General features: G+C 40.1%; 2 protein-coding genes across 3 annotated transcripts; one reads left to right on the top strand and one right to left on the bottom strand.

Moving 5' to 3' along the window:
• Positions 1 to 975: 975 nt before the first annotated feature.
• On the top strand, positions 976 to 3,232 carry LOC311062926 (C3a anaphylatoxin chemotactic receptor-like; the record flags this gene model as incomplete). Its single annotated transcript, XM_084082145.1, has 2 exons — positions 976 to 1,008; positions 2,114 to 3,232. 2 exons carry the CDS (start codon positions 976 to 978, stop codon positions 3,200 to 3,202), a joined length of 1,122 nt encoding a protein of 373 aa, XP_083938271.1. The 3' UTR covers positions 3,203 to 3,232.
• A 1,611-nt stretch (positions 3,233 to 4,843) lies between these two features.
• blk (BLK proto-oncogene, Src family tyrosine kinase) lies at positions 4,844 to 23,026 on the bottom strand. 2 transcript variants are annotated; one of them, XM_084083198.1, is made up of 14 exons: positions 22,878 to 23,026; positions 16,771 to 16,858; positions 15,665 to 15,839; positions 15,473 to 15,503; positions 14,868 to 14,961; positions 14,648 to 14,746; positions 14,356 to 14,459; positions 13,990 to 14,139; positions 12,924 to 13,076; positions 11,155 to 11,334; positions 10,604 to 10,680; positions 9,241 to 9,391; positions 6,029 to 6,160; positions 4,844 to 5,470 (listed from the first exon to the last, which is right to left on the bottom strand). In XM_084083198.1, exons 3-14 carry the CDS (start codon positions 15,737 to 15,739, stop codon positions 5,268 to 5,270), a joined length of 1,449 nt encoding a protein of 482 aa, XP_083939324.1. In that variant the 5' UTR covers positions 15,740 to 15,839; positions 16,771 to 16,858; positions 22,878 to 23,026; the 3' UTR covers positions 4,844 to 5,267. The 2 variants fall into 2 exon arrangements, with proteins under 2 accessions (XP_083939324.1, XP_083939323.1); XM_084083197.1 differs by having other exon boundaries at positions 15,665 to 15,740.
• Positions 23,027 to 27,606: the final 4,580 nt, after the last annotated feature.

The raw sequence follows: 27,606 nt of genomic DNA, 5'->3' as shown, positions 1-27,606 counted from the left end.
CCTGTCCCTGAAGGGCATTACCGACTAGGTTATGGTTGAATGAAGACCATTTTTATAGTACAAGAAAATTCCCTGACCAGGAGTTGCCCTTTGAACATCTATCTAGTAGTCAAATAGTGTATACCTGGTACATAATGTAGGCTGCATAACGTTATGGCCTTCCACCACTGGAATATCAAATGGTAACATTTCTATTGGTTTGCCAGAAGGTTCAAATCTTCTGAACCTAAGCTTACAATGAGACTGTGTGACACTGACCTCTGCTGGGCACAATAGCTTGTAACTGACATGATGCATCAAGAAATTGCACTTGCACTTTAACAGTTTTCTGCCTTTACAGTTTCTTCTCTCATGATGAATGCATATATCTTTTACAGTTTGAGTATAGTATGTATTGTGGCCTCATGGTGACGCTATAATAGGCCAATGTGAAAAGGGTGCCATTTGTTCAAGGGCTTTTCACTGCAATCGGACACTGCATTTGTGATTTGAGGCATTTTGTTCCAAAAATGTGTTTTGCAAAATTAGACCTGCTGGTGGCGCTATAACAGGCCAATGTGAAAAGGGTGGCATTTCTTCCTCGGCATAATAGAAATGTGCGTTTGAAATTTCACGGAAATCGCAAGCTACGTTCATGATTTGAGGCATTTTGTTCAAAACGGACCAATCCTGCAAACTTTGGAAGCCTTAGGCAATGGGATGGAATATGGGAAATCGGATAAATCTGTGTTGATCACATGACTATAGAGATACTGTGTACCGATTTGTGTAATGTTTGGACAAAATCTGTAGGAGGAGTAGTATCAATGAATGTGTTTTGCACATATCAGCCTCCTAGTGGCGCTATAACAGGCCAATCTGAAACATTTTTCTGCCAGAGATTAGCTGCTAACGGACGGACAGGACAGGACATACGGACGGACAGGGGGTAAAACATACTCTCTCGCCATGCCTTTCGGCCTGGCGGAGACAACAATGTTTGGGGACTGTGCCATTGTTGTGTTGATGGTAATTCTGATAATGAAACTGGATGAAACTGAAATTCTGTAGTTTTAGCAAGGTCTCAACACACAATCCTCTAAGGTATATTTTCAAAATAAAACCAGTTTCCCAGCGACCATCCTCACAATACTCTTAATTACTGTGCTTTTGATTCTTCCAGTACTTTTTGCGGATAAGCAATTCCATGCTACGGTACATAAGGATAATGGGAATTTAAGCATAAATCAGTGGTAACAAAAATTGTGAAGTAGGCTACAAACACTGCATGGGAGAAAGAGATAGAAGAGATGAATATTATATTTCTGTCTATTTCTGCATGTGTCCCGTATCCTGCGTAGGGCCCCTGTGGAGTCTAAAGCGGCACTGCACAGGGTGCTAGGGAGATGTGAGATCCTCACTGACCACAGTTTGAACAAGACACTTCTTTGGCTTATCTCTCTTCAACACTTTGAAGGTAGCTTTTCTTTTCTCTCGTTCTCTCTTTATCTAGACACTCAGTCTAATGATTACTATCAGAATATAGAGCTATTCACAAATGTTCAAATGTGTAGAGAAAGATCCTTTTGCACACCTACTGGGAGCAGGCAACCAGTGCTACATGAAAAACAAATTGAAGTCCTGTACACTGTCTTCACTTACAGCAGCAGTTTATTACAACGTTTCGGTCTAAACAACCTTCATCAGATATCATCAGGGGATACCTGATGAAGGTCGTTTAGACCGAAACGTTGTAATAAACTACTGCTTTAAGTCAGTGTGCAGGATTTCATTCATGACACGCAAATGTGTAGTGAAAGTTGTGTCCTACACATTTCAGTCATTTTTCTTTTTTTGTATACTGTATAAGTGATAAATATTGTATTGTGGACTTGTTATCATGATATTATTGTGTCGTGATTTTTTGTTAGTGTTACATAACTAGTATTTAAGTAATTATAAATGGTTATAGAGTCTTATTTACCTAGAGGATAATAATACAGGTGGGTAGAAATGAAGACAGCTAAGAAATAAAACAAAGGACGATTTTAAGGACGATTGAGATCATAACAACAACTGCTGTCTAGCCCAATAAAACCATGGATTTGTCTGGGCAAAACGGCTCTTTTGGCAGTACGATGAGGAGAATGATACAGATATCGGTATCTACTATGGTTGTGATGACACCATACACTACTGTGGTGGTGATTATTCTGAATATAATATCAAGGATGAACTCCAAAAATCTGTCAAGATCGTGTCCCTCGTCATTTACAGCCTGGTCTTTGCGCTTGGCGTGTTGGGGAACGGAGTTGTCATCTGGGTGACGGGCTTCAAAATGAAGAAAACCATCAACACCGTTTGGTACCTCAACCTCGCTGTGGCCGACTTCCTCTTCACAGCGCTCCTGCCCCTGAGTATCACAGAAAGAGCTCTGGACGGCTTCTGGCCTTTTGGTAAATTCATGTGCAAACTGAACAGCACCGTTCTCTTCCTGAACCTGTATGCCAGCATCTACATTCTGATGGTCATCAGTGTTGACAGATGTGTATATGTGGTGTGGCCAGTGTGGGCCAAGAAGTACCGCAGCGTCAGAAAGGCGTCTTGTGTGAGTCTGGGTGTCTGGGTACTGGCCTTGGCTCTCAGCTCCCCTTACTTCATCTTTAAGGACACACGCTACTCCCCTGATGACGACACCATTATGTGCCTCAACAACTTTGCTTTCACCGATAATGGCTACATTACATCCGCAGAGAGACCGTTGGTGAAGTTTCGACATGGGGCCATGATCATCACTTGCTTCCTCATGGGATTCGTGGTCCCTTTCACCGTCATCGTCTCCTGCTATTCTGTCATCATCCACCGGATCAGGAGGAATCGCTCGCTGGCCAGCCAATCAGGTCGTCCCTTCAAAATCATAGCAGCTGTTATCACTGCATTTTTCCTGTGCTGGGCCCCCTATCACATCATGCAACAAATTCGGTTGATGAATCTCATGGCGGCAGAGGACAGTGAAACACTGGAACATGTGATCATCATAGCTTTCTGCCTGGCATATATCAACAGCTGCCTGAACCCGCTGTTGTACGCGTTCATGGGTCAGGATTTCAAGAATGAAGTTCGCAGATCTGTTCTAAAAGTGCTGGAGAACGCTTTCACTGAAGAGCTGCCTCAGACCAACACTTCCACAAACCCAGGGACCACCCAGGGGGCACAAGTTTAGGGTTATCTTTGAATAGATTTTCTCAGTACATTCTCAGAGCTTGAAACAGTTATGAAAAATAACATGTTGAAGTTGGAGTTTTAAAACCAGTATAGGTTCTCTTTGACATGCTTCTTTAATGGTTGATTTTTTTCCTCCCTGCTCTCCTTCTCCTTGTCCTCCTTCCTTTTTCTTCTTCTCCCTTTCTGAATAGCAGCAAAATGATGGAGCTTACACAAAACGTAATTTCACCCACTTCTTTATACTTACAGTATAAACCAGTGATGTGACAAATTTGATTCTTTTTGATGAAAAAGTTGATTCTTCATTTTCTTGATTCAGGTGTGAGACAAGTCAGTAATTGTCTGTCAGACACTTAGCCAAATGTTTGACCCTTGCATGTTTTTATTTTTATTTGTTCTTCTTGTTACTACTTGTTACTACTACTTCTACTTGTAAATTGTTTGAATTGCCTGTTAATTTGCCTGGGTAATTTGATGTGTCATTTTATCAGCTTTTTTAATGCAAATGTTAAATTATTATACGAACTTCACAACAAAAGTGCCATCAATGTAAATTGTATTCTTTATCTATCAGGTCAAATGACTCTGCATTCGTCACCAATTTCCCCTGTGAGATCAGACGAGCAGATAGGCCATGACGTCTTTTCCTGTCTCAGTAGGCTTATTTCACATTTTCAATACTTCCCAAAATAAATATTTTTGAACAGCACAAATGTGTAGAGGCCAACCTTTTATAATTGGCTGCCTGGCTGGTGAGTTAGCCTGGGACCAGACGAATCTGCGAGTGCAAAAAAAAATTGCACGCAGTGATATAGTCTGGCTACGCGAGGCTACTGGTGAGTAGCCATGGCATGAGAGGAATGCTGACTCACACTTCCTGTTTCCTGTCCATTGACTCAGGAAGTGGCAGGACATGTCCCTGGCTGGGTGGTGGTGCCATTCCACTGTCTTATCACCAAGATAGTGGCTGGTACCCATGGGAGGGCTTAGTTACATGATCAAAACCAACGTGATTTACTTTTTGAGCATTTTACCAGGTCAGTTGGGCTGCCAGTAAATTAGTATGTGTTTGTGGTAAACGTAGTACATGGTGTCTCTGTGGTTTGTAAGGTGTCACTTACTGTACAGTCACTACATTTGCATTCACTGCTTGCAGTAATCTGATTATTCTGCACTTTCTGCAGTAGGCAGCCGTACATGAAATCATTATCTCTGAGGTAAATGTCTTATACAGTATAACAATCTTTTATATGAGGGCAACATTCGCTCATATTTAAAAACTCAATTATAACTGCATGCGGAAGTTGCTATTTCCAAGAACAAACCTACAAACCTATATTTTAATCATGTTAACACATGGTAAAGCACACCATTATTATGTTGATCCCTTACATCCCTCTCTGCTCCTATTGTATCCATAGTCATCACTTTTTTATAAGATCAAATGATTTGAAACTTCATTTGGCCTTGAGCAATATGATATACTGTATGTTTTAGAGTACATTTTTCTCTTGAAGAAATTATGTATATAATCATAAATGCATCAAATACTCCAACAACGCAAATATTTATCAATTATTGTATGCAGGCACTTCACCTGAAGGTTACGGTTTGCTACTGAATGACTAAGGAACCCTACAAAAGTGATAGGTTATTTTTATTCTCAGTATAGTCATAATTTGTACCATGCAAAGGTTTGGTGTGCAACTGTGCTTGTGCTTGACTTTCTCTGCAAGTCCAGGTTGTACACTGCAATCCATCCATCTAGGTGTACATTTGTATCACACAGTCTTCATCATGTCTCTTCCTAATCCAAAGCAGTCTACATTGACTGTCAGAAGCTGAAATTAGGTCAGTAAAGTCAAGGTTTCCTGTAGAAGGTTTGAAGCTGCTAGTGTGGTATGCTGTACCCTGCCTCTAGGGGGCTGTGAAACCACAAATGTCCATGCAGAAGGAAGGCACAAGAAAAACTATTATATTTTTTTCTTCCTGAGGGTGGTGTGTGTGTGTGTTGTGAGGGGAAACAGGGTTTTAGCATGCTTTGAAAGTATAGATTTTTCTCATCAGGGCTGCATCTCATACTGTCCCTCTGTGGCGATGAAGAAATCATTAAGGGTGCCCTGCAGATATTCAAATGTAGGCCTTTCTTCTGGCCTCTCCCTCCAGCAGAGCATCATAAGGGCATAGAGGTCCTCATTACAGCCGTCGGGGCAAGGCATCCTGTATGTATTGTCCAGGTTTCTAATCACCTCTGGGTTGGTCATCCCTAGTGAGGAAAAAATAAAGCCTCTGACTGTTACTTCTACACAGAAAGTATTAATTTAGTTTCAGCCGGGTCTATTGAGGTTTGGTTATTGATGATAATATATAGGGTGCTGACATTCTAGCCATTCTTCTGAGAAAATATACAACACAGCAGTGGTTCTCAAAGTGCGGTCCAGGGACCCTCTGGGTTCCTTGGAGGGGTCCAAATGGACCCTTACAGGTCTGTAACTCTGAGAATGTACAAATGTATCTTTTGTGCACTCTTAAGGTCATTACACACCGGCGATTATGCGAATATACGCAAAATTCTGACTCGTTCCTTCGCTTTTTCGCTCCATGGAAGCTTGCATTGACTTTATAAGGTTTTTTAAAAAATACGTATTATTCGCATGAAAAAATCGCCCCCGGTGTGTAAGAAGCTTTAGAGTCATGGGGGTCTTTGAAATTAAAATGTTTGAAAACCATTGCAGTACAGTATAGTTTATACAATAAAATGATAGCAGTATATTGTACTACAAATACAAATAATGTGTCGTTCTTTTTAGTTGTTTTCAGTTACCTGGGTATGGTATTCTGCCATAGGTGACTATTTCTGTCAGGAGGATTCCAAAGGACCACACGTCTGACTTGATGCTGAATGTGCCATAATTGATGGCCTCCGGGGCGGTCCATTTGATGGGAAACTTAGCTCCTATCCAGAGAGACAAATAGTGTAATGTAGAGGAAATCATGTACTGGGTGAATGTGTGTGTGGTTGACAAAAGTAGTACAAACTACAAATTATGTAGTTGTCAGGCTTCACAGTTCTGATGGAATTGAGTATAGGGACTTCTTAAGAGCATGTTAGTGGTGTGTTTTCATCAGTGCTGTTTGGTTATGTTTTCTCTGTAACTTAGGCAGCGGTTTCCTGTAACTGACACCACATCTCTGACTACATCGTAAACAGGGAAGGTGATGTCAAACGTTTAAATGTGCATTCGTACTGTATTTTGTATGTACAGACATCAATCTTGTGATCATGCATTAATTGTTTAGACCAGCTTATTCAGACTGTCAGATATGAATATTGCTCATGAGGGATTGGACAGCAATGTTCTGCTAGTTAAGAACAGCAGATTCTCAGGAAATCTGAACATTAATATGGCTACAATATGTACTGTAAGATTTGTCTATTGTCTCCCTCTCCTGATGGAGAGGGGTAATTACAATGATATTTGAACTACAGTACATTAAGGATGGTGGCGCATCGGTGTTCAGCCTAGTGCGCCGTCTGCTTCAAATAACGTTATTGACATTGTCAGCCATAAGGTGTCTCAATGGAAGAGCAGGAGACCACCTTCATTACATTTCAGAACATTTAGTGATGTGACATATCAGTAAGTGGTTGTAGAATTACATCAACATACCTCACGCTGACACGTCAGTTTGGAAGTGGTTAAGTGTAAAAAGGAATGCATTTTATTGCTAGCATCTTTCTATTTTCTGAAATAATAATAATAATAATAATAATGGATTTTATTTATAATGCACTTTACATTTGAAAACATCTCAAAGTGCTACAATGAGCAGTTGCATAAAAAGAAACATCACACCATGATAAATATCTCTCTCTCTCTCTCTCTCTCTCTCTCGATGTATTGCATCACCAAGAGTTCTATTATTAAAACAAAAGTTGCATCATTGTAAATTCTAGATTAGACTAACTAAACTGACGTATTTTCCTGACAACTTTGCCTCAGTATTTCACATTTTCCTTTTTGCACCTTTCAGACAAATTGTTCACCTTGAAACTTGTGTTGAGATGAAGAAGACAAGCAATACAAATGCAGTTTGTTTGTCATCTTAAAGTGCACCTTATGTGTCATCCTAAATTGCACCTCGCTCACTTATGCATATGCATTTAAGGGAGGATCACACATGCTTTTTTTTCAAGCAGCCTGGGACATTTTTCAGCAATGCTCTGCTTCATAGTCACACACTTACACACCTGGGAGCTACCCGAAGTATAACCACTGCAGACTGCATAGTTCATACTGTGAGCCACAGCGGAGCAGTTGGGGGGCAGAAACAATGGGTTTTGAGGGAGGGTTAGTGGTGCTCATTCAATTCCCTGACCATGTTCTTCCCTGCCCCGGTTCGGGGGATGGAACCATGAACCTTTTGGCCACAATCTTGCTCCTCTAACCTTCAGGCCATGCTGCCTGATAGTAAGTGCTGCTAGTAAGTGTGGTTGATTGTGCGGTTTTACATAGAATTTCTTTGCCTCTAAAAAGCAGGTGCATATCAGGCAGGCTATATTAAAGGAAGCTTCTTGTGGTGGAAATGACAGCAAAAGCAGCAAGAAGACAGATTAGGCTACAGATATATCTTGAAAACATGCTGAGAGAATCAAGTAACAAAAAAACACAAGCAGTCATGCAACAATTAGCAAACTCTTAACAAACCAAAGCCGAATTTGTAGGCTATCTCTGGCATAACGTTCACATTCGGCAATAGTCATGCCGCTTGCTTTAGCCTACACTATCTCCCATCTGGATATATTAACCCTAAGTCAATTCCTCCCAGTCAGAGTTGCATTGTGTCCCTCCAAAATGTTTTGGTGTTGTGTTTCTTAATTAATCAATGTCAGCATCACTGAATTGAGTTTTTCTCTCTATTCTTCAGCCTGTTTCAAGCATCCAAACCGGTCCACATGCAGCTTTAAAGCTCTGCTTCAAACGCACAATGCAGTATAGACGACTGCATAATTACAGTATCTGCTGCCTTAGCAAATCACATGTTCCCATGCACCTTACCAGCGCAAATTGCACTTTGATGAATGCAAGTCTGGCCCTAGGAGTTAACAAAATGAATTGTGCAATGCAGCTGGAACAGCTACATTTACACAGTGAAATCCTGAGTGTGAATTTAACTATGAGTGTGCAAATTAAACAAAATGGCAGCGATTCCCAACCTGTGGGTGTGAGGATATATCAAGTGGGCCCCCAAATAATTGGAAAAACACTAAGACTTTAATGATAAAATTAATGTAAAAAAAAAAGATCAGAAACCTTGAAAATGTGTTTTCATTGTAATACCGATAAATAGGAACTTAAAGTATACTATGTTTGTTAGTTCCGTTGATGCAAGCTGGAAAACAATCAATTGGTTTATCGCTGATATAAACATGCTCTGAAAATGCATGGGGCCCACCCATCTGCCCACTTGGCATGGTAGCCATTGGCTGCCATGTTTAATGGTCAGATAGGTGGGCCGTGAACGGTTGTGAGATTTCAAGTGGGCCGTGATCTAGAAAAGGTTGGGAACCAATCCAAGGTTGGGTCCATTCGTACACGCTCAGAGTTAACCCATTCAATCCGGGGGGAACGCATCAGTGTCATTTTAGATTTTAGCTATAACCATTATGTTATACTTTGGCTATTCAAAAATAGCAGATATACCAGCTCTGTGAGCTTGTAGATTTGCAAAAATCTTGAAAATGTGTGCAAATCTTTGAACAGATGAAAGTGAACATTTGTAACTCAAATCTTTGCTTCTGGGGGTCCCTGGAACTAAATATTTTGAGATGGGGTCGGCGGCCAAACGCACATCATTTTGGGTGGTCCTTGACATGAAAAGGTTTGAGAACCACTGATATCATAGCAACACACGTTTTTCAGAAACCAGTTAGGATTTAGAAGACATTTGTAGACGCGTTCCCGGATTGAATGGGTTAAACGAACACTCAGGAATGTACAGTGTATTTGATCATTCTTGGTTCTGTTACCGTACCTTCCTGTGCTGTGTATTCAGTCTCTATGACCCTGGCCAGGCCAAAGTCTGCTATCTTGCAGTGCAGGGTCTCATTAACCAGTATGTTGGCTGCGCGCAGGTCTCTGTGGATGTAGTTCTTCTTCTCAATGTAAGCCATGCCTTCAGCTATCTGTCCACAAGAGAGGACAGGGAGCAATGGTGATAAGGCATTTCAGAGGAAACCTTCCACTGACACATCACAACTTTTGCAGCCACGTGAACTCATTCAATAGATGAAGACCTCATTTACAGAATGTGTTTACTACGGATCCAGAGCCTTTACTACCGGTGTGTGTAATAGATTAACAGACATACTGTATATACTGTACTGTACTGTGTGTGTGTGTGTGTGTGTGTGTGTGTGTGTGTGTGTGTGCGTGTGTGTGTGTGTGTGTGTGTGTGTGTGTGTGTGTGTGTGTGTGTGTGTGTGTGTGTGTGTGTGTGTGTGTGTGTGTGTGTGTGTGTGTGTGTGTGTGTGTGTGTGTGTGTGTCATTTTTGTATCACTATGTTTGTGAGGGCCACAAGTGTTAGTTAGTTAATTTAGGCTTGATTTATACTTTTTTGTGTGCTGCTGTCCCACATCTAAAATAGCTATGTAACTTTAGGTTTACGGTTAAAAATGGCAAAAAGTTAAGAAAAACAAAAGTGGCAGAAATGGCATTTATACAATTACCGTCCCAAACTTTTGATGACCACAAGTATAGTAATTCAAACGTGTGTGTGTGTGTGTGTGTGTGTGTGTGTGTGTGTGTGTGTGTGTGTGTGTGTGTGTGTGTGTGTGTGTGTGTGTGTGTGTGTGTGTGTGTGTGTGTGTGTGTGTGTGTGTGTGTGTGTGTGTGTGTGTGTGTGTGTGTGTACATCTATGTGTTCATCAACTAACAGGATACCTCACAGGAAGCTAAAGCATGTTGCCCCGGGGGGGCACTGGGGTGGAAACATAACAATTTCCTGTCCGGATGTTAATAATTTATGCAGAAATGAGGTTTTGCAGCCAGAAGAGGAAGAGCCTCGCCACAGAAACCTCACAGTTTATGTCGACGTTAAGTGTGTACTACACCCAGCTATAAATAGACCATATTTCAGCAGATGATCCTCAGTATGAATCTGAGTGTGGAGATGTTAGAGACAGCTGTTGTACAATCACGTATGGCGTACCGCAGTCAGTAAATACACAAATAACTGTCGACTAATGTAATTCAACTTGAATCATAACAAAACAGCAGGGCCTCATGCTATATAATGACTACAGCTGGGGTATATACTGTATTACAAAGAGCAAGTGGTTCTAAAAGCAACTAGGTGCCTGACATCTTTTTCTACCTGGGGAGTTTACTAACCCACCTGTGCTGACATGTCTATCAGTTTGGTTAGCCTCAGCCGTTTCCCCTCATCTGTCTGAAGAAAGTCCAGAAGACTTCCTGCAAATAAGGAAAGGGTTGATTCGTTACTTTAGACTTTCATAATTGTCTTTGCAAAGGAAATATTCACACATCCACTTAGCTCAGATGCAGGGGCGTTGGACAGTATAAAATAAACTATTCATGAAAAATACAATTATATTCAGCCAAGACTTTAATTAACTTACAATCTCTCTAGTTACTAGTTACTTTTCAGATATAAATTATTGTATTATGAAACATACATTAACCACTTCAGCCCTATTTTATACATAGGCTATTTGAAATAGGCGATGTGAGCTTGTAGATCTGCTATTTTCAAATATTTTAGTACTTTTACTTTTGGTACTTAAAGTATATTTTGATGCCAATACTTTTGTACTTTTACTCAAGTAAATTTTGAATTCTGGACATTTACTTGTATCAGTTCTATATTGCAGTATTGGTACTTTTACTTAAGTAAAGAATCTGAGTACTTTTTTCACCACTGCTCACCATTGATCATGAGCTCGGTGACGATGAGGATGGGTTCTTCGGTGACCACGGCGTGGAGACGCACCAGTCTTTCATGCTGTAGCTGCTTCATCAGGTTGGCCTCCTGAAGGAAGGCCTCGGGTGCCATGGTACCTTCCTTCATGGTCTTAATAGCCACCTTCTGATTGTTCTTGTAGAAACCTAGTAAAATAAATGATGCACTTAATACATCCTTCTGTTATTACTGTAGGTAAAATCTGTAATGGTCTTCATGTGTAGTTTATGATGTCACTTTCTGTAATTCATGAGGTCACACAGTGAGTTACTATTGACCCTATTCACACTGTGTAAACAAAAGAAGCTCCATGCCAAAACAATATAACTGTAATCGTAAAACTGTTTTGGCATGGAGTAACAGTAACTGTGCAGATGCTACTTCTTATTTTCACTCCAACGAGTGGTTTTGGCCACACCCTGAGTCCTAGTAATAGACTGGCGTGTGAATATGGTCTACTATAGCATTACAGTGCAACGTGTTCCCAATGGGCATCATCATTCCCAAGGGGCATCGGCATAGTCTATTATTGTGTAATCTGAGTTCCCAGAAGTTTTCGCCGGCTCGCTTATTGTGTGTCTGTGTGTCCCCTGGCCTGCATGTCTCGAGAAATACCCGGTTGCCGTTTGTATTGCAGAGGACCCGAGGGAGAGATGTGCCGAGTGAGAAGGCAGTCGGAGTGGCGGTCGTCTGGAGTTATCCAGACAACAACCGTGGTAGATGCGCAAATCACCATATATCTTTCTGTCTGTCTTTCTGAGTCCCTTTTATGCCGATACTGTCATCAATATGACATCGTAGCACTGATGTAGGCTGGCCTCCAAGTACTATGATAATCGGTACTGCACTACAGTAGGTACTCTCAAAACAGGTACAAGGGATATTGCATTACAGGAGGGCAGTGTTGGAAAAGGTACTCAAAGTCTTTACTTAAGTAAAAGTACCAATACTGCAATATAAAAATACTCTGTTACAAGTAAAAGTCCAGAATTAAAAATGTACTTGAGTAAAAGTACAAAAGTATTGGCATCAAAATGTACCAAAAGTAAAAGTACAAACATATTTGAAAATAGCCTAGGTATAAAATAGGGCTGAAGTGGTGTTTCATAATATCATAATTTATATCTGAAAAGTAACTAGTAACTAAAGTTTTCAAATACTTGTAGTGGAGTAAAAGTACAATATTTGCCTCTGAGATAGAGTAGGAGTAGAAGTAAAAGTGTTGGAAATTGGAAATACTCAAGTAAAGTGCAAATACCTCAAAATTGTACTTAAGTACAGTACTTAAGTAAATGTACTTAGTTACTTTCCACCACTGCAGGAGGTGCATGCATTCCCAAAGGATATCATTCCAAATGAGCATCGGCCATGTCCTACTATAAAGGTCAAATTGTGGCAGGCGGGCGGTGTCCGAGGCATGCGTGCAAATATACCCATACATGTATATGGACTCGACATGCCCGACTTCAGTGCAAATCTGTTGGGCAATAGTTTCTGTTGTGTGACATCAGAACTGAACTCAATCAGCGAGAGAAGAGAGAGCCTATTTCACCCATGGGATAACTCGGCTAATGCATGGGTACCGAATATCCTAAACACGCGGATCGATGTGTTATGGTATTGTCAGTGCAATAACTCCGGCAGCGCCGGCAAGCTGATAACAAGGCGCTACATGTCGCATTTTTTTTGCTCGTAAACATTAAAGGCCAATGCACCAAATGCATTCGTCTCTCACCCATCCACACTTCTCCAAACTGTCCAGCCCCAAGCTTCTTCACCATCTTCAGGGTCTCACGCGGTATCTCCCATTCATCTTGTGCCCATGGCCGCTGTGGCATCTTTGACTTAGGAGGGACATTCAAACGTTGGCACAGTCCATCTGCTGAACCTAGAGTATGCCCAAACAATACCCAACAAGACAATTGTAGTGGAACTCAAATAGCCACTACAGTACAAAATAAGTAGTACAATTCTCAGTGTTCATGTATCCATTTGTAACTGTTAAAGTGGACAACCTTGGTTACATTTGTAGCTACATTCTCTGAGTTAAATTAACACTCAGGATTTTACAATGTAATGTACTATTACTACTACTAATTACTATTACTAAGTTTCATGTTGGCCAACACTGTAACATGGCATCGTCTCTGGTGGCACAAACATTGAAAGCATGATATTTCAACAAACAATGTCAACCTGTGTGTGTGTGTGTGTGTGTGTGTGTGTGTGTGTGTGTGTGTGTGTGTGTGTGTGTGTGTGTGTGTGTGTGTGTGTGTGTGTGTGTGTGTGTGTGTGTGTGTGTGTGTGTGTGTGTGTGTGTGTGTTTGTGATGGAAAATCATTGTGGCTGCATGTGCCTCTGCTCTATGAGAAGCTAAACCATCTTATGAGCTGCGTAGGAGCTGTGACCTTTCACCACATGATCACACATATACTGTACTATGTCTCAGTCTCTCATATATTATACATTCAGTTAAGCAGGTTGCTTCCGTGTTTTCAATATGTAATTGTGACTCTGAAATATAGGTAACCATACAGTAAGAATGCTGCCGTCCCTATCCTGGGCAAGTCATATAATAGGCGAACATTTGGCGAAGATAGACGATCTACAAGCTCACAATGTGTCGCAAACCGCACCATGTTGTGAGCTTGTACTAAAGTAAATTGGTTCTTTTCAAAGAAGATAGCCAGTGTAGAGGGAAAAAACAGGGACCAAGTGTTAGACCCTTGGGGGACCCCGATCAACTACGTACAGGTACATAGGGTTTAAACATTCATTGTATGATAATTGTTAATACTCACGGCTGTAGTATTTGATCATCTGCTGCAGGGAAGGGAACGAGGTGGAGGGGGAGATGTAGAAGCCACCATTGTCCAGAGTGCGGATCTTATAGTGCTTGACCACATCTCCTAGTCCAGGTACAAAATCTCTGACTGACATTGAGCAGGACCCTGCACAATTAAGGCAGAGTTATTTTAACTTCCATTTATTTTACAAACATATTTTGAATATAGGCCTATTTTACTCTGTGGGTGGAAATAATAAACACATTATTGTAAGGAGTCTGCACTCTGCATTACATTAAGACTTTTGAACACGAGTGACCGCAATGCACATGAGATAGGTAATGTTTAAAATGTAATATTTCTTGTATTGAGGATAGTCACCTTTACTGGTCTCACTCTCTCGTACCAAGAAACAACCTGGTTTATTTCCTGGTGCCAAGAGCAGTCGTTCAGTCTCTTTCCTACTCACATTTTTGAAGAACCATCTGTATTTGAGAATTTATTATTATTATTATTATTATTTTACAGTTGGCAAAATTATACTTCATCGTTATCCAGTTTACTTTAAAACTCGATTATTGCGTGTTACAATAATTCACTGTCTCTGGAACGGCTTTGTTATAGTATATTGTTGGATATTTTTATTATTATCATTATTATTATTTTTACGTACTTTTCAACCTCTAGCGTATCTGCTTTGGCTACATAGGTTCGTGGTATGTACCCTTCCTCTCCGGTCACAAGGGATCTAGCCAGCCACCAGTCCCCATCTCTACAAGTAAGAGAATGATGGTACATTAGGGTCATTTTGGATGTGGTGAAAAGCATTTTCTTGTACTGTTGTTTTCACTCAGTATTATTGCATTCAACACGGTAAAATGCAATAAACTTACGCGTGCAAAACCTTGATTTTTTCCCCCTTTTTGAATGGTAGATCGGTGTCAGCGTTTGGTTTGAAGTCGTACTGTGCAACAACAATATCCTCATCTGAAAGTACAAATAAATATATCAGGCTTATCAGTAAATCCATGAAATAATCCCAATCATCCACACTTTTTTCATCATGAGTAATGGAAAGCCCTTACATCAGTCAATGCAGTAACACAAATTGTAAAAAGGGTTAAAGGAATACAGTACCACAATGCAAAATGATGTTACTGTGAAGTGAGAACTCACTGGTCCTGCAATTGAAAGTGTCTATCCCTAGGACCTCTCTCTTATCTTTCATTGCCCCAGAAGAGAAGACAGGAACTCTCATTCTGAAAGATTCCTATCAGTAAGCTATCTTAAGCTTAATTTATACACCATGGCACGACGGTGCTGCCACCCGTAAATAACTGGTTTTCAAGCTGAGTTGTTACTGTAGCTTGAAAATCTGTGCTTTTCGGAAGGCGATCATACTACAAAGTATAACATAGGCTTTATTGCTAACCATTTCTCTCTACACGGCATCACACATGATATTCGGTCACTACATTGTATGAGAGGTGTATATTACCATTTTCTGAATCAATCTGCCCACTTCTCACCTATGTATAGGACAGGGGAAAAGGGTTTTGTTTTTGTATCCAACAAAGGGTTTAAAAGACAAGATTTATCAAGATATATTTCAATGTATAGGATTATGTATGATTTTCATTTGCTCTGAACTTTTACTTGTGATCTGTTCAGTTTAAGATGTTCAACTTACTGTATGGTTAGAGTTAGTCTGAGTGTTCCATTTCAGAAACCTCAGTTGTTCATGACCACTGCATGTGAGACCCATCCTGAAGGTGAACAGAATTCAATTATTCTCTCCTCTTGACTTGCTGTATTTATCCACATCGGCCAGTTGGTCATAATGTCATACCTGCACCATCGGAATACTGTAAAAAGTATTGGTATTGGTCTGAAATAAATGCTCAATGTTCCTTTGTTTCCAGAGGCATAGACAGTCTTGCCAGATGTTATACGTCTTGCCTTAGTCTTGCCCAGTGGTGGAAAGCAACAAAGTACATTTACTCAAGTACTGTACTTAAGTACAATTTTGAGGTACTTTTACTTCCAATTTTCAATACTTTTACTTCTACTCCACTACATCTCAGAGGCAAATATTGCACTTTTACTCCACTACGATTATTTGCAAACTTTAGTTACTAGTTACTTTGTAGATTTTGATTATTATTACAAAACATACATTAACCACTTCAGCCCTATATACATTTTGGCCATATGAAATAGCCGATCTACAAGCTCACAGCAACGCATTGTGAGCTTGTAGATCTGCTATTTTCAAAACATTTGTATACATTCGAAAACTTGTGAAATGGGATATTCTGCATAATAAGTACTTTATACTTTTGGTACTTTAAAGGGGAAATCCACCCATTTTCAATATTTAACTATGTCATTAATATAGCATAAAGGAGTTGTGTGGAAATAAGAAAAAAGTTCCCCCCTTTCTGTGTTGCCTTGATCTGGAGGATTGATTTTGGGTTTAACATTGCAAATTACAACATGATGAGTCATCATGTTGTAATTTGCAATGTTAAACCCACACAACTCCTTTATGCTATATTAATGACATAGTTAAATATTGAAAATGGGTGGATTTCCCCTTTAAGTACATTTTGATGCCAATACTTTTGCACTTTTTTTTTCAAGTACATTTTGAATTTTGGACTTTTACTTAAGTAACAGAGTATTTCTACATTGCAGTATTGATACTTTTACTTAAGTAAAACATTTGAGTACTGTACTTTTTCCACCACTGATCTTGCCTGACGTGTTACAACAGTTTAACATTTGTGTGCTTACCTGATGAAGCAGAAGTGTCAATCTCCACTACATCCACAATGCGGACCTTGCCTGTGCCACACTGAGGTCTGTGAGTTCATCCCTGATGCTGAAAATGAAATAAATGTTTTAAAAAATGTATCGTATATCAAGACTATTACTGGCAACTACAACAGTCAGGTAACAAGTCAGAGCCCCAAACTGACTGTCAAGAGGAAGTGATACATGTATTTAGAGTTTTAGAGATTTGCGTTTCAAGATTCTGATCGGATCAGACCGGGAAATCGAGGTTTGAGAGGGTTTTGTGTAAACATCTGTGTTACATTTTGGTAACACTTTTTTATTAAGGTACACATATTGACCATTAACTAGTTACTTATTAACATCTATATTAGTAGCATATTGGCTCTTTAGTCGTCATTATTAAAGCCTTATTTTGCAGGATTATATTCTACAACTACTAGGCCATTAACAAAGAGTTTTCTCTCATTAATATCCTAATTACTAAATTAGAAGTTATACATGAATTATGACCTTAATATGCTTTGCACTGTATGGGCTTTATAATAAATATGGACTATTCTTATGTAACAAAACACAAAAGTGTCCAAAACAGGGGCGGATTAACCCTTTGTGGTGCCCAGTGCTACAATCCGTTCTGGTGCCCCTTTTTCCAGCAGGACTTGTGAAGAGGGCTGCCAACTACCTGATATTCAAATAAGGGACACCGTTACGGGCATCCCTTATTTCCAAGAAAAATAAGAGCTGTCAAAGCGACCTCAGCAGTGCTGCAGGCTGATCACCTCCCTGCCACACCCCTTTATTGCAGTCATTTGTGTACAAAAAGCCCCCATGCAGAGTATTGAGTGCATAATGAACATACTTTACAAGGGTGATATTTCGGTATTATAAATAACATTTTTGATAGGTATTTAAATATTTTGAGATACTAGATGTTTGATTTTCATGCCATAATAATTAAGATTAAATGAAAAAAGGCTTGAAATATTTCACTTCGTGTAAATATGTCCATACCCGGGGATATGTGCATTCAAAGTATTAACACACTTTGGGTTATGTGCTGTGCTGTACAGCAATAGTCCCAAACCTTTTTGGCCCCAAGGAGGACCCCTTCCTCCCATATCTTGGGGGGGCTGTAACCATGGCGACGGCTGTAAGCATGGCAACGATAGCTCCCATAGCCCGAATTCTTTTACATAAAAACGCTAATAAACAGCTTAAATTTTGGTCACTGGTCAATGCCTGTGTGCAAATTCAGATCAATTGCTCCAGCCACTGAGGAGAACCGGGAAAAACAGGTTTTGGTGACAGAGGTTTGGGGAATTATAGGAGGATATTTAAATAGCAGATGTATAAACGCACATAGCATGGTGTTGCAACACATTTATGACATGCCCAGAAGGGGGGGGGGGGGGGGGGGGGGGGCTTTACAGCAGATTAAGTGATTTCGAGTAAATTACTCTCTAGAACACAAGTCAAAGTAGAAGTTTGCAAAACTATGACAATACAATGTTCAGTGTTCATTACACAACCTCTGCTTTACTGTAGATCAGGCCATTTGCAGTAAATGACTCTCGACACAACAAAATGTCAAAGTAGGTAGCTGCTACCAACACAATGTACACAAAGTATAGGCTAGATACTTAGTTAAACAAAAGTAATAGTTTTAGTATCAATGAATTGCTGTATTGATAATGCACTTACTTAATAACTCTCTGAAATCACCTAATGACTGGCTTTTAGAATGCCTATAAAAATACAGTTGAATCAACAAAACACGTGTAACTTGTTTTGACCCTGACCAAGAGGTACCACAGGACCGCAGAAAAACAAAAAAGAACAGGGGAGAAGCAGTTAAAAGCCACAAATATATGTATTGATTAGCCAAAAACAAACAAACAAACAAAACTAAACTGATGGGATGTGAGGATCCGTAAAATCAGTAATGATGTAGTGCGTGTGTGTATTCAGGGACGGATTAACCCTTGGTATGCTCCGTCGTAGGCTGATCTACAAGCTCACGTGTCAGGCATGCAACACGTTGTGAGCTTGTAGATCAGCTATTTTTAGCGAGGAACGCCGTCATACGACTACATATTGCAGGCTTAACTGTCATCCTATGCTTGATGACGCATGGCCTAGGCAGAAAACTGATGTTGTAGTAGTCTCTGGTGCTGCTGCCTGGCCTATCATCAGATGTGGGATTTAGGGATGCTAATGGAGCGTGTGTGTGTGTGTGTGTGTGTGTGTGTGTGTGTGTGTGTGTGTGTGTGTGTGTGTGTGTGTGCGCGCGTGCGCGCAACTCGGGCACATTATGACCAATTGAGTTCCAACTTGTCTTGTGTATCGCTAATGACCTGGGGGTGTACAGTGCAGAGTCGTGATTCAGTTGGTCAGGCGAATGCAGTGGCGTAGCCAGAAAGCTGGCAGCAGCTGGGCATGGGGATTTGTGGGTGGGCACTCATGCACGCGCGCGCAGCGCGCGTGCATGAGTGCCATGTGCGCGCGCGCGCGCGATTTTTTTCGGTTATTATCGGTTAAAATCTTACTTTTTTGCGCAATTTGCGGGTCTTTTGCGGGTTTATTATGTTATTTAATTCTTATTTTTGCCTTAATTTTCATGAAAACATTGACAGGTCGCAAATAATGCCCCGTTGTCCGCCTCCTCCGCGCGTCCGCAGTCCGCCTCCACTCACAGAGCACAGGCACAGTTCACAAGCAGAAAAAATGTTTTCTTCTTTTTTTTTTTGGGTGGGCACAACAGCCAGGTGGGTGGGCCCAGGCCTACCTATGCCCACCCGTGGCTACGCCCCTGGGCGAATGTCTGTATCTGTCTGTCCGCGGGTCTGTGGAGGATGCACCAAATCTCTGTCTTCGGGGGCTATCGGCTTTCCAGCCTTCCCTGATCGGCCAACCCAGCCTATCGGCTTCCACGGATTAGCTGAGCTTTGCATCACGTTTGTGCCGCTGCACCAACATAAGTGGTAGCCAGCGTAAGCCAAATGGAACTTCACGTGCAGTATGCTCATGTACCGTACCGTACGTAATCAACACTACGTCAGCAGTTTTTGACGACATCAGGGATCCCCGTATCTCCATATTTACTTACTCGGTCGTATTGTAGTGGGTATTGCTGGGGTATTCTGACAACATGTACAATGGTACTCTGACAACAAGTACAACGGGTATTGCATAAATGGGTGGGGCATGCGTTCCCAACATGCATTGTTCCCGACTTATATCGTTCCGACTTGCGTCATGTGGTCCCCAAGTAGGCTGGTGCTAGAAAGTCACCAGTCTAGTTTATGTAAGCTTGTCATACGGTATGATAACAAATACATACTGTAGATATTGCTGAAAATCTGTGTGATCCTTTACACACCAAAAAGCTCTGTCAGCTGAAAATTATGCAGCATGTTTAGGCAGTACATTTGTTCTTAACCTTAAAGAAACTTGAGAACAGCTTTTAATAGTTACGTTTGAAAATCTCTGAAGTGGTCCATTAATAAAGCATATTCCTACTTGTGCTGACTTTGTTCTTCTGCAACCATTGTAACTCAATAGACCACCAATTTCTTTTCAAGATACCATCGCTTAAGAATACGCTCTGTATATTTTGGAAGTTGTGTGCTATAATCCATTTATTAAGTGTGAAGAGGACGCAACTTTAGAATAGGTGGGTTCATGAGTGTCAAACTACTTGTGAATTAGTTATGAGCTAGACCTAACTTTCGAATGGGAGGTATTATGAACACTGTACACTTAAGCAAATAATATGACAATCTTTGAATTTTATAAATATTATATGCCAAAGACATACATAATATCTTTGTTAGAAGACATTCTTAAAAAAAACAAAAGAAAGAATATGCCCAAAAGATTGAATCCTTTGAAAGCAATGTATTGTCAGGATGTTTTATTATAAATGAATAGACTATGTACCTTTAGACAACAACATAGAGTATAAGGAAGTATAAGGAAATATAAGGAATTAAGGTTTGTGTTATATTGTGTTCTAGAGGAAGTATCTGGTTTACATGCATCCATGGAAATCGCCACGGTGAAAGACATTTCTGGAATCGACTGTCTGAATGTGCATGATGAAACATGAGTGAAATAGCCTCAGGAACACAATGACAGACTTTTATAGCATGCAGAGTAGACCTTATAATGTCATGTAACTGGAGGTCACAAAGCTGTCCAGCAAATTGTCCTCTTCTTCCCCACATGATGATTATGTTACATGGCAGTTGAGGCATTTCTGTCTCAATGTATCCCGTACCTAATTTCAGATCTGATTTGAGGAAACTTAACTGTGAGGATTTGATAGCCATCCATCACCATAACCATCACCCCACGCATACTAGAACATAAGAGATGATGTCCCCCATTACCCTTAGGAAGACTTGTCAGGCAAAGTTAGGCACATTTAATCAATTATTCTTGCATTGTGGCTATGAGTGTGCTGCCTTCCTTCACACTTAATAATGTTTCATCGTGGTCAGCACCTCTCCAACACTGGTGTGTTTTCCGCCCCTATCCTGTAAATGTATTTTTAAGGATATCACGATGACGATAATTAAGCTTGAGTTATACAAATTAAAAAAGACGCTCTACAAGCTCACAACTTGTTCCAGTGTGACGCATTGTGTGTGAGCTTGTAGAACTGTTATTTTCTGTGCGTGACACCGGCATGCAACTATAACTCAGGCTTGAGGATATTACACTTGTAACTAGAAAAGTGCGCAAATCTCCAACAGGCCTGGTTGTGTCAGTCGTGCAGCTGTCAAGACACAAGGAAGCTGCGAAAGAAAACATAGTTTGTATGACAGACGGTCGCATTTGTAGTGCCCCCTATGGGCAGAAGTGAAAGCGGTTTTGGAGGTGCGCTAGAGGCCCCTCAACAACCTATTCCAATTTGGGTGTGATTGGATGTTGCGTGCATGATGTATTGAGTTGTTTGTAAGAAATAGATCCCAGTCACACATTTGTGAATGCAATTACAGGCAAACGGTTTTGAGGCATTTGTAGGGAGGCATCCACTATGGATTTAAATGCAATTACTTTTGGCTCTGCCTTGTTTAGAGGCCTCTCAATGTGTGATTCAAATTTTCCACAAACTTTGGAAGGCAATCAGAATGGAATGTGACATATATGATTGATACATCTTGATCACATGACTCCAGGGAGAATGTGTACAGATTTGTGTGAGTAGTAGCAAAAAGTGGGTTTTGAAGAAAACAAAAAATGGCTGAAAATCTTGTCAGGCTGTAATGGGCGTGGCCTATAAGGAGAGGTTTACCACGATGCAAGGAATCCAGGGATTGTTTTTCTTTTTTGTTGTTCAACCAACAAAAACACTTTGTTGTTCAAGAGTTATGGTAAAACCTGAAGCCGCCTGTTATAGCGGCACAAGAAAAAAACTGGTAGTGTGCGTGCAAACACCAATTGTCACACCAATTGGTCCAGCGGTGTCTGAGATTAGCTATACAGACAAACAATCAACCACACAGACGGACAGGGGTGAAAACATAATGGTCCGGCTTGCCAGAGATTTTTGTTTTTCTTCCAATATTATGCACCTGCTCTTTATTTTTCATTTAAAACTCTATGTAGGCCCATGTCACAGACAGATTATCTGCAGTTTAAGAAAAATAATAATCTCCTGTTAATTACTTGGATGTTCTGATGTGTCATTCTAATTATGTTTAAACTATTAGTAATGTTATCTTTACGGTACATCCCAGCTTCAGCTTTGAACTGTCAAAGTTGCAATTACAGGCAAACGGTTTCGAGGCATTTGTAGGGAGGCAAAGTTAAAACTCTAAAAGTATAATGTAAACGTGTATGTAATAGAAGTCCAATTTAGTCTGTTATGATATGTTTATTAACTCTTTAAATGCTGCAAATGCTTCTATCATTAATATTCGTATATTGTTGTAAATGTATGATACAAGTTTGCAGCACATTTATAAATATCTAAGATTGTACAGCTTTACAAACCCTCTTAACATCCAAATTCTTTCTTACAGGTCTTTTACACTGTTTGCACTACAGTTTTGTCAGCATAAGTTTGAATTAATGGAAAATAATCACTCCATAAATACCTTGGACTTGCCTGGACTTGTAACATCAAAAGTAATCCTGAGGTAAATGTCTCCAATTCCTTTTCGAAACCAGAAATCCTGTCAGTCTCTCACTTTGTGCTTATGCTGATGTTCTCTGTGACATTACCATATGCGCTGTCTCTGCCCTTTCTCGCTCTCACTTGTGGTCTGTCACTCTCACACGCATGCACGCACGCACGCACGCACGCACGCACACACACACACACACACACACACACAGTATTACTATACTTGTGAGGACATCCAACATTTTAAGATGCCGATTTTATGAATGACATTTTTGTGTGTGCCATTTTTAACCCAAACTCTAAAGGCAAAAATAGCCGATCTACAAGCTCACAACACGTCGCAGTGTGACACACACACACACACACACACACACACACACACACACACACACACACACACACACACACACACACACACACACACACACACACACACACACACACACTCAGTAGCTACTGTACCCATAGGGACTGCACTGTATAAAGTTCAAACAGATAAATAGTAAACAGTTGTTTGTCTGTATTGTTTAGTCTAGCTGTTCCCTCCCTTTCCTCTGTGTGGATGACACACACAGTGGCAGAGATATTCATTACTTATTCAGCACCCAATGCCACCAAATAAAAATTGAACACAGTCATTTGGGGGGATTTGTGTGATGGTTTCAAAAAACGTATACCGCCCAAGCGCACGAAGTCTGAAAAAAATAAATATGTAGATTAATAGTATACACATATACATTTATTTTTACTCTAGAAGATACTAGAGTGAACAGAAGAACATGCAAAATGCCTTGTTATAACCCTGTTACTCCAACTCAGCAAAATGTCCTGGAATGACCCATACACTAAAGCGGTCAGTTTGGGAACCCATAGGTTCATGTATATTTAGTGTGGTTGCCCTAACAGGGCAACCAGACTATTGTTTTAGTGAGAAAAAAAACTTTGGCACGCTACTCCTCCCACAGTTTATTTTTCCCAATTTAGTGCCATATGTCAAAATGACCGGCCTCACCGTGAATCGATGGCTATCATTTTACTAAGAGATTAGTTGCATAGTTTAATTGATATTAATTTATTAGTGAATTACATTTCCCCATCCACTTTAATGGAAAATGGGAAAATGAAAAAAATAGATTTCAAGTATTTTTTTCTCAGGAACTGTAAGGGTTAGAGTTACAAGACTTGGAGGGGAGGTTCATAATTTAGTCCGAAATTATCAAAAAAATAATTACACTAGTCGGCCTCATGGTGGTGCTATAAAAGCCCCCTTTTCGTTTTGGCCTCTAACTATTGAACCGTAGGTCGTAGAATAAAAATATTTGTTTTTCCTAGATTCCTTGGGTCATGACGCATCTCCCCATATAGGCCACGCCCATTTGCGTCAGGATAGATTTTCCACCATTTTGAATTTTCTTCAAAACACACTTTTAGCTCCTCCTCCCATATATTTTGTCCAAATTTCACAAAAATCGGTACACATGATCTCTGGACCCATGCGATAGACATTTCCAAGGGGAATTTTGATAGTCTTTACCGTTCGTCCGTAAATGGCTTCCAAAGTTAGCGGGAGGGGCCCGTTTTACCAAAAATGCCAAAAATCACGAACGTTTCGTTCGGTCAATCCCAAATTTGAATCACATGTTAAGGGTGGTTTACTCAACGAATCCCCAAAAGTATTTCCACTTTGAGCCATAGGGGGCGCCACAAATGCGCAAAATGTCACGTATCGTATGATGCAAAAACATGATTTTTGGGGGGGATCAGTCCTCTCAAGATGAAAAGCAAGTGATCTCAGGAGTGAGGTGACAATATGATTGGCCCTTTAGATCTGTGGGAGGGGCCTATTTATTTAGTGGGAGGGGCCTATTTCTTAAAATCAAAACGACACGTGTCAAGAACGTGGGATGCGATCGGCATCCGATTCAAATCGCACGTCGCACGGCCTCCGACGGTATTCCTCCCGGCCTATCCGTCGCTTCCCGGCGGCCGTGACCCGCGACCGGCGTCGGCGCAACCACACTTTGCAATTGCCCTGAATTGCGAAAATTCTAGTTCTATTTGTATTAATTGTGTTTTTGACTAACGCTTTTTGACTGTGTGAACACAGGGTACATTTTCCGGGAGTTCTTGGGATAGTAGCAGCTTCATTTCCCATTCCCTTTTCAGGATTTTTTTTTTTTTTTTAAATCAAATTGAGTTGCTCTGGAACAGCTTAGGACCAAGTTTATTCCCTGTTGCCAGCAGGAATTAAACTTGAACCCATTGGATGTTTATGTTATCAAGGGTGACAAGGCCTATAAGTAATTGCCTCATCAGTATTGAAGCTATATACTGATGATAGTTTAGGCCTCTATAGTTTGGTTAGGCCTATTACAGTAAGTAGAATGAGAGGAGCTAGCTGTTTACTCTTTGAGAGATCTGTTATTGTGGGATCGCTAAAGCGATCACACTAATTGTGGGATCGCTAAAGCGATCACACTAATGTTATTGCCACTATTTATTATTATTTATTTATTTATTCCGTTTTTTGGCACCTAACTAGTCCTTCATACTTTTAGCTAGAAACTCCGTTCCAACTCTACAACGTTCGGCCTACTTAGGACATATCGGCTACCATTTGAATTTTTGAAATAATTTGTACTTTTAGAGATATTTCACTTTTAGTTGCTAAAAAAATCCCATTCATTTCAATGGGGAAATTTTATACTTTTAGCTAGAAACTCCGTTCCAACTCTACAACGTTCGGCCTACTTAGGACATGTTGGCTACCATTTGAATTTTTGAAATAATTTGTACTTTTAGAGATATTTCACTTTGAATTGCCTAAAAATCCATTATTTTCGTTTTTTATCTAGTCCTTCATGCTTTTAGCTACAAACTCCGTTCCAACTCTTCAACGTTCGGGCTACTTAGGACATGTCGGCTACCATTTGAATTTTTATCTGAATTAAAAAAATGTAAACTGAATTTTCCCATTGAAATGAATGGGATTTTCCACACGTTTTTTGACGGCAAACTAGTCCTTGATTATTTTAGCTACAAATTCTGTTCAAACTCTACAACGTTTGGCCTACTTAGGACATGACGGCTACCATTTGAATTTTTGAAATAATTTGTACTTTTAAACCTATTGAACCTTTCAAACCTTTCAAACCTTTAGAACCTTTAGAACCTTTAGAACCTTTCAAACCTTTCAAACCTTTCAAACCTTTAGAACCTTTAGAACCTTTCACATCTTTCAAACATTTAGAACCTTTCAAACCTTTCAAACTTTTAGAACTTTAAACCTTTCAAACCTTTAACTCTACTAACACTATCAATACTCAATACCATCAACATTCTTAGCGATCCCACACTGTTTCTTCAGGAACAGTACTTTCTAGTGTTATCTTCACTATTTGTGGGATCGTTTTTTGGCACCTAACTAGTCCTTCATACTTTTAGCTACAAACTCCGTTCCAACTCTACAACGTTCGGCCTACTTAGGACATGTCGGCTACCATTTGAATTTTTGAAATAATTTGTAATTTTAGAGATATTTCACTTTTTACTGCAAAAAAAATCCCATTCATTTCAATAGGGAAATGTATACTTTTAGCTAGAAACTCTGTTCCAACTCTATAAAGTTCAGCATACTTAGGACATATTCGCTACCATTTGAATTTTTGAAATAATTTGTACTTTTAGAGATATTTCACTTTTTACTGCTAAAAAAATCCCATTCATTTCAATGGGGAAATCCTATTTAGCTACAGTGGAGCTTAGCAACTGCTTATTAGACCCTAGCAACACCATATTAGACCATAGCAACCACCTATCATACCCTAGCAACCACCGATTAGACCCTAGCAACCACCATTTTACCCTAGCAACCACCTGTTTTACCATAGTAACCGCATATTATACCATATAGACTGCATATCAGACCTTAGCAATCCCCTATTAGACCCTAGCAACCGCTTATTAGACCCTAGCAACCACCTTTTTTACCCTAGCAACCACCTTTTTTACCCTAGCAACCACCAATTAGACCCTAGCAACCACCTATTAGAACCTAGCAACCGGCTATCAGACCCTAGCAACCACAGTTTTACCCTAGAAAACTACATTTTACACTATTCAACACGACTAACCTTTAGAACCGTAGATCTTTAAAACCTTTAGAACCTTTTGAACCTTTTGAACCTTTAGAACCTTTCAAACCTTTCAAACCTTTAGAACCTTTCAAACCTTTCAGACCTTTCAAACCTTTAGAACCTTTAGAACCTCTTACACACACACACACACACACACACACACACACACACACACACACACACACACACAGACACACACACACACACACACACACACACACACACACACTTTTTTAGGCCCTAACTAGTCCTTCATACTTTTAGCTACAAACTCCGTTCCAACTCTACAACGTTCGGCCTACTTAGGACATGTCGGCTATCATTTGAATTTTGTTAATCATTTGTGCTTTTAGAGATATTTAACTTTTAATTGCTGAACAAATCCCATTCATTTCAATGGGGAAATTCATACTTTTAGCTAGAAACTCCGTTCCAACTCTACAACGTTCGGCCTACTTAGGACATATCGGCTATCATTTGATTTTTTGAAATAATTAGTACTTTTAGATATATTTCACTTTTAATTGCTTAAAAAATCCCATTCATTTCAATGGGGAAATGCCA

The sequence above is a fragment of the Gymnoscopelus microlampas genome, assembly GCF_963454915.1.
Source record: "Gymnoscopelus microlampas genome assembly, chromosome: 16".
In the NCBI taxonomy this organism is placed as follows: domain Eukaryota; kingdom Metazoa; phylum Chordata; class Actinopteri; order Myctophiformes; family Myctophidae; genus Gymnoscopelus; species Gymnoscopelus microlampas.
The sequence above is the reverse complement of the archived record's forward strand: the minus strand, read 5'-3'. Positions and strand labels throughout refer to the sequence as shown.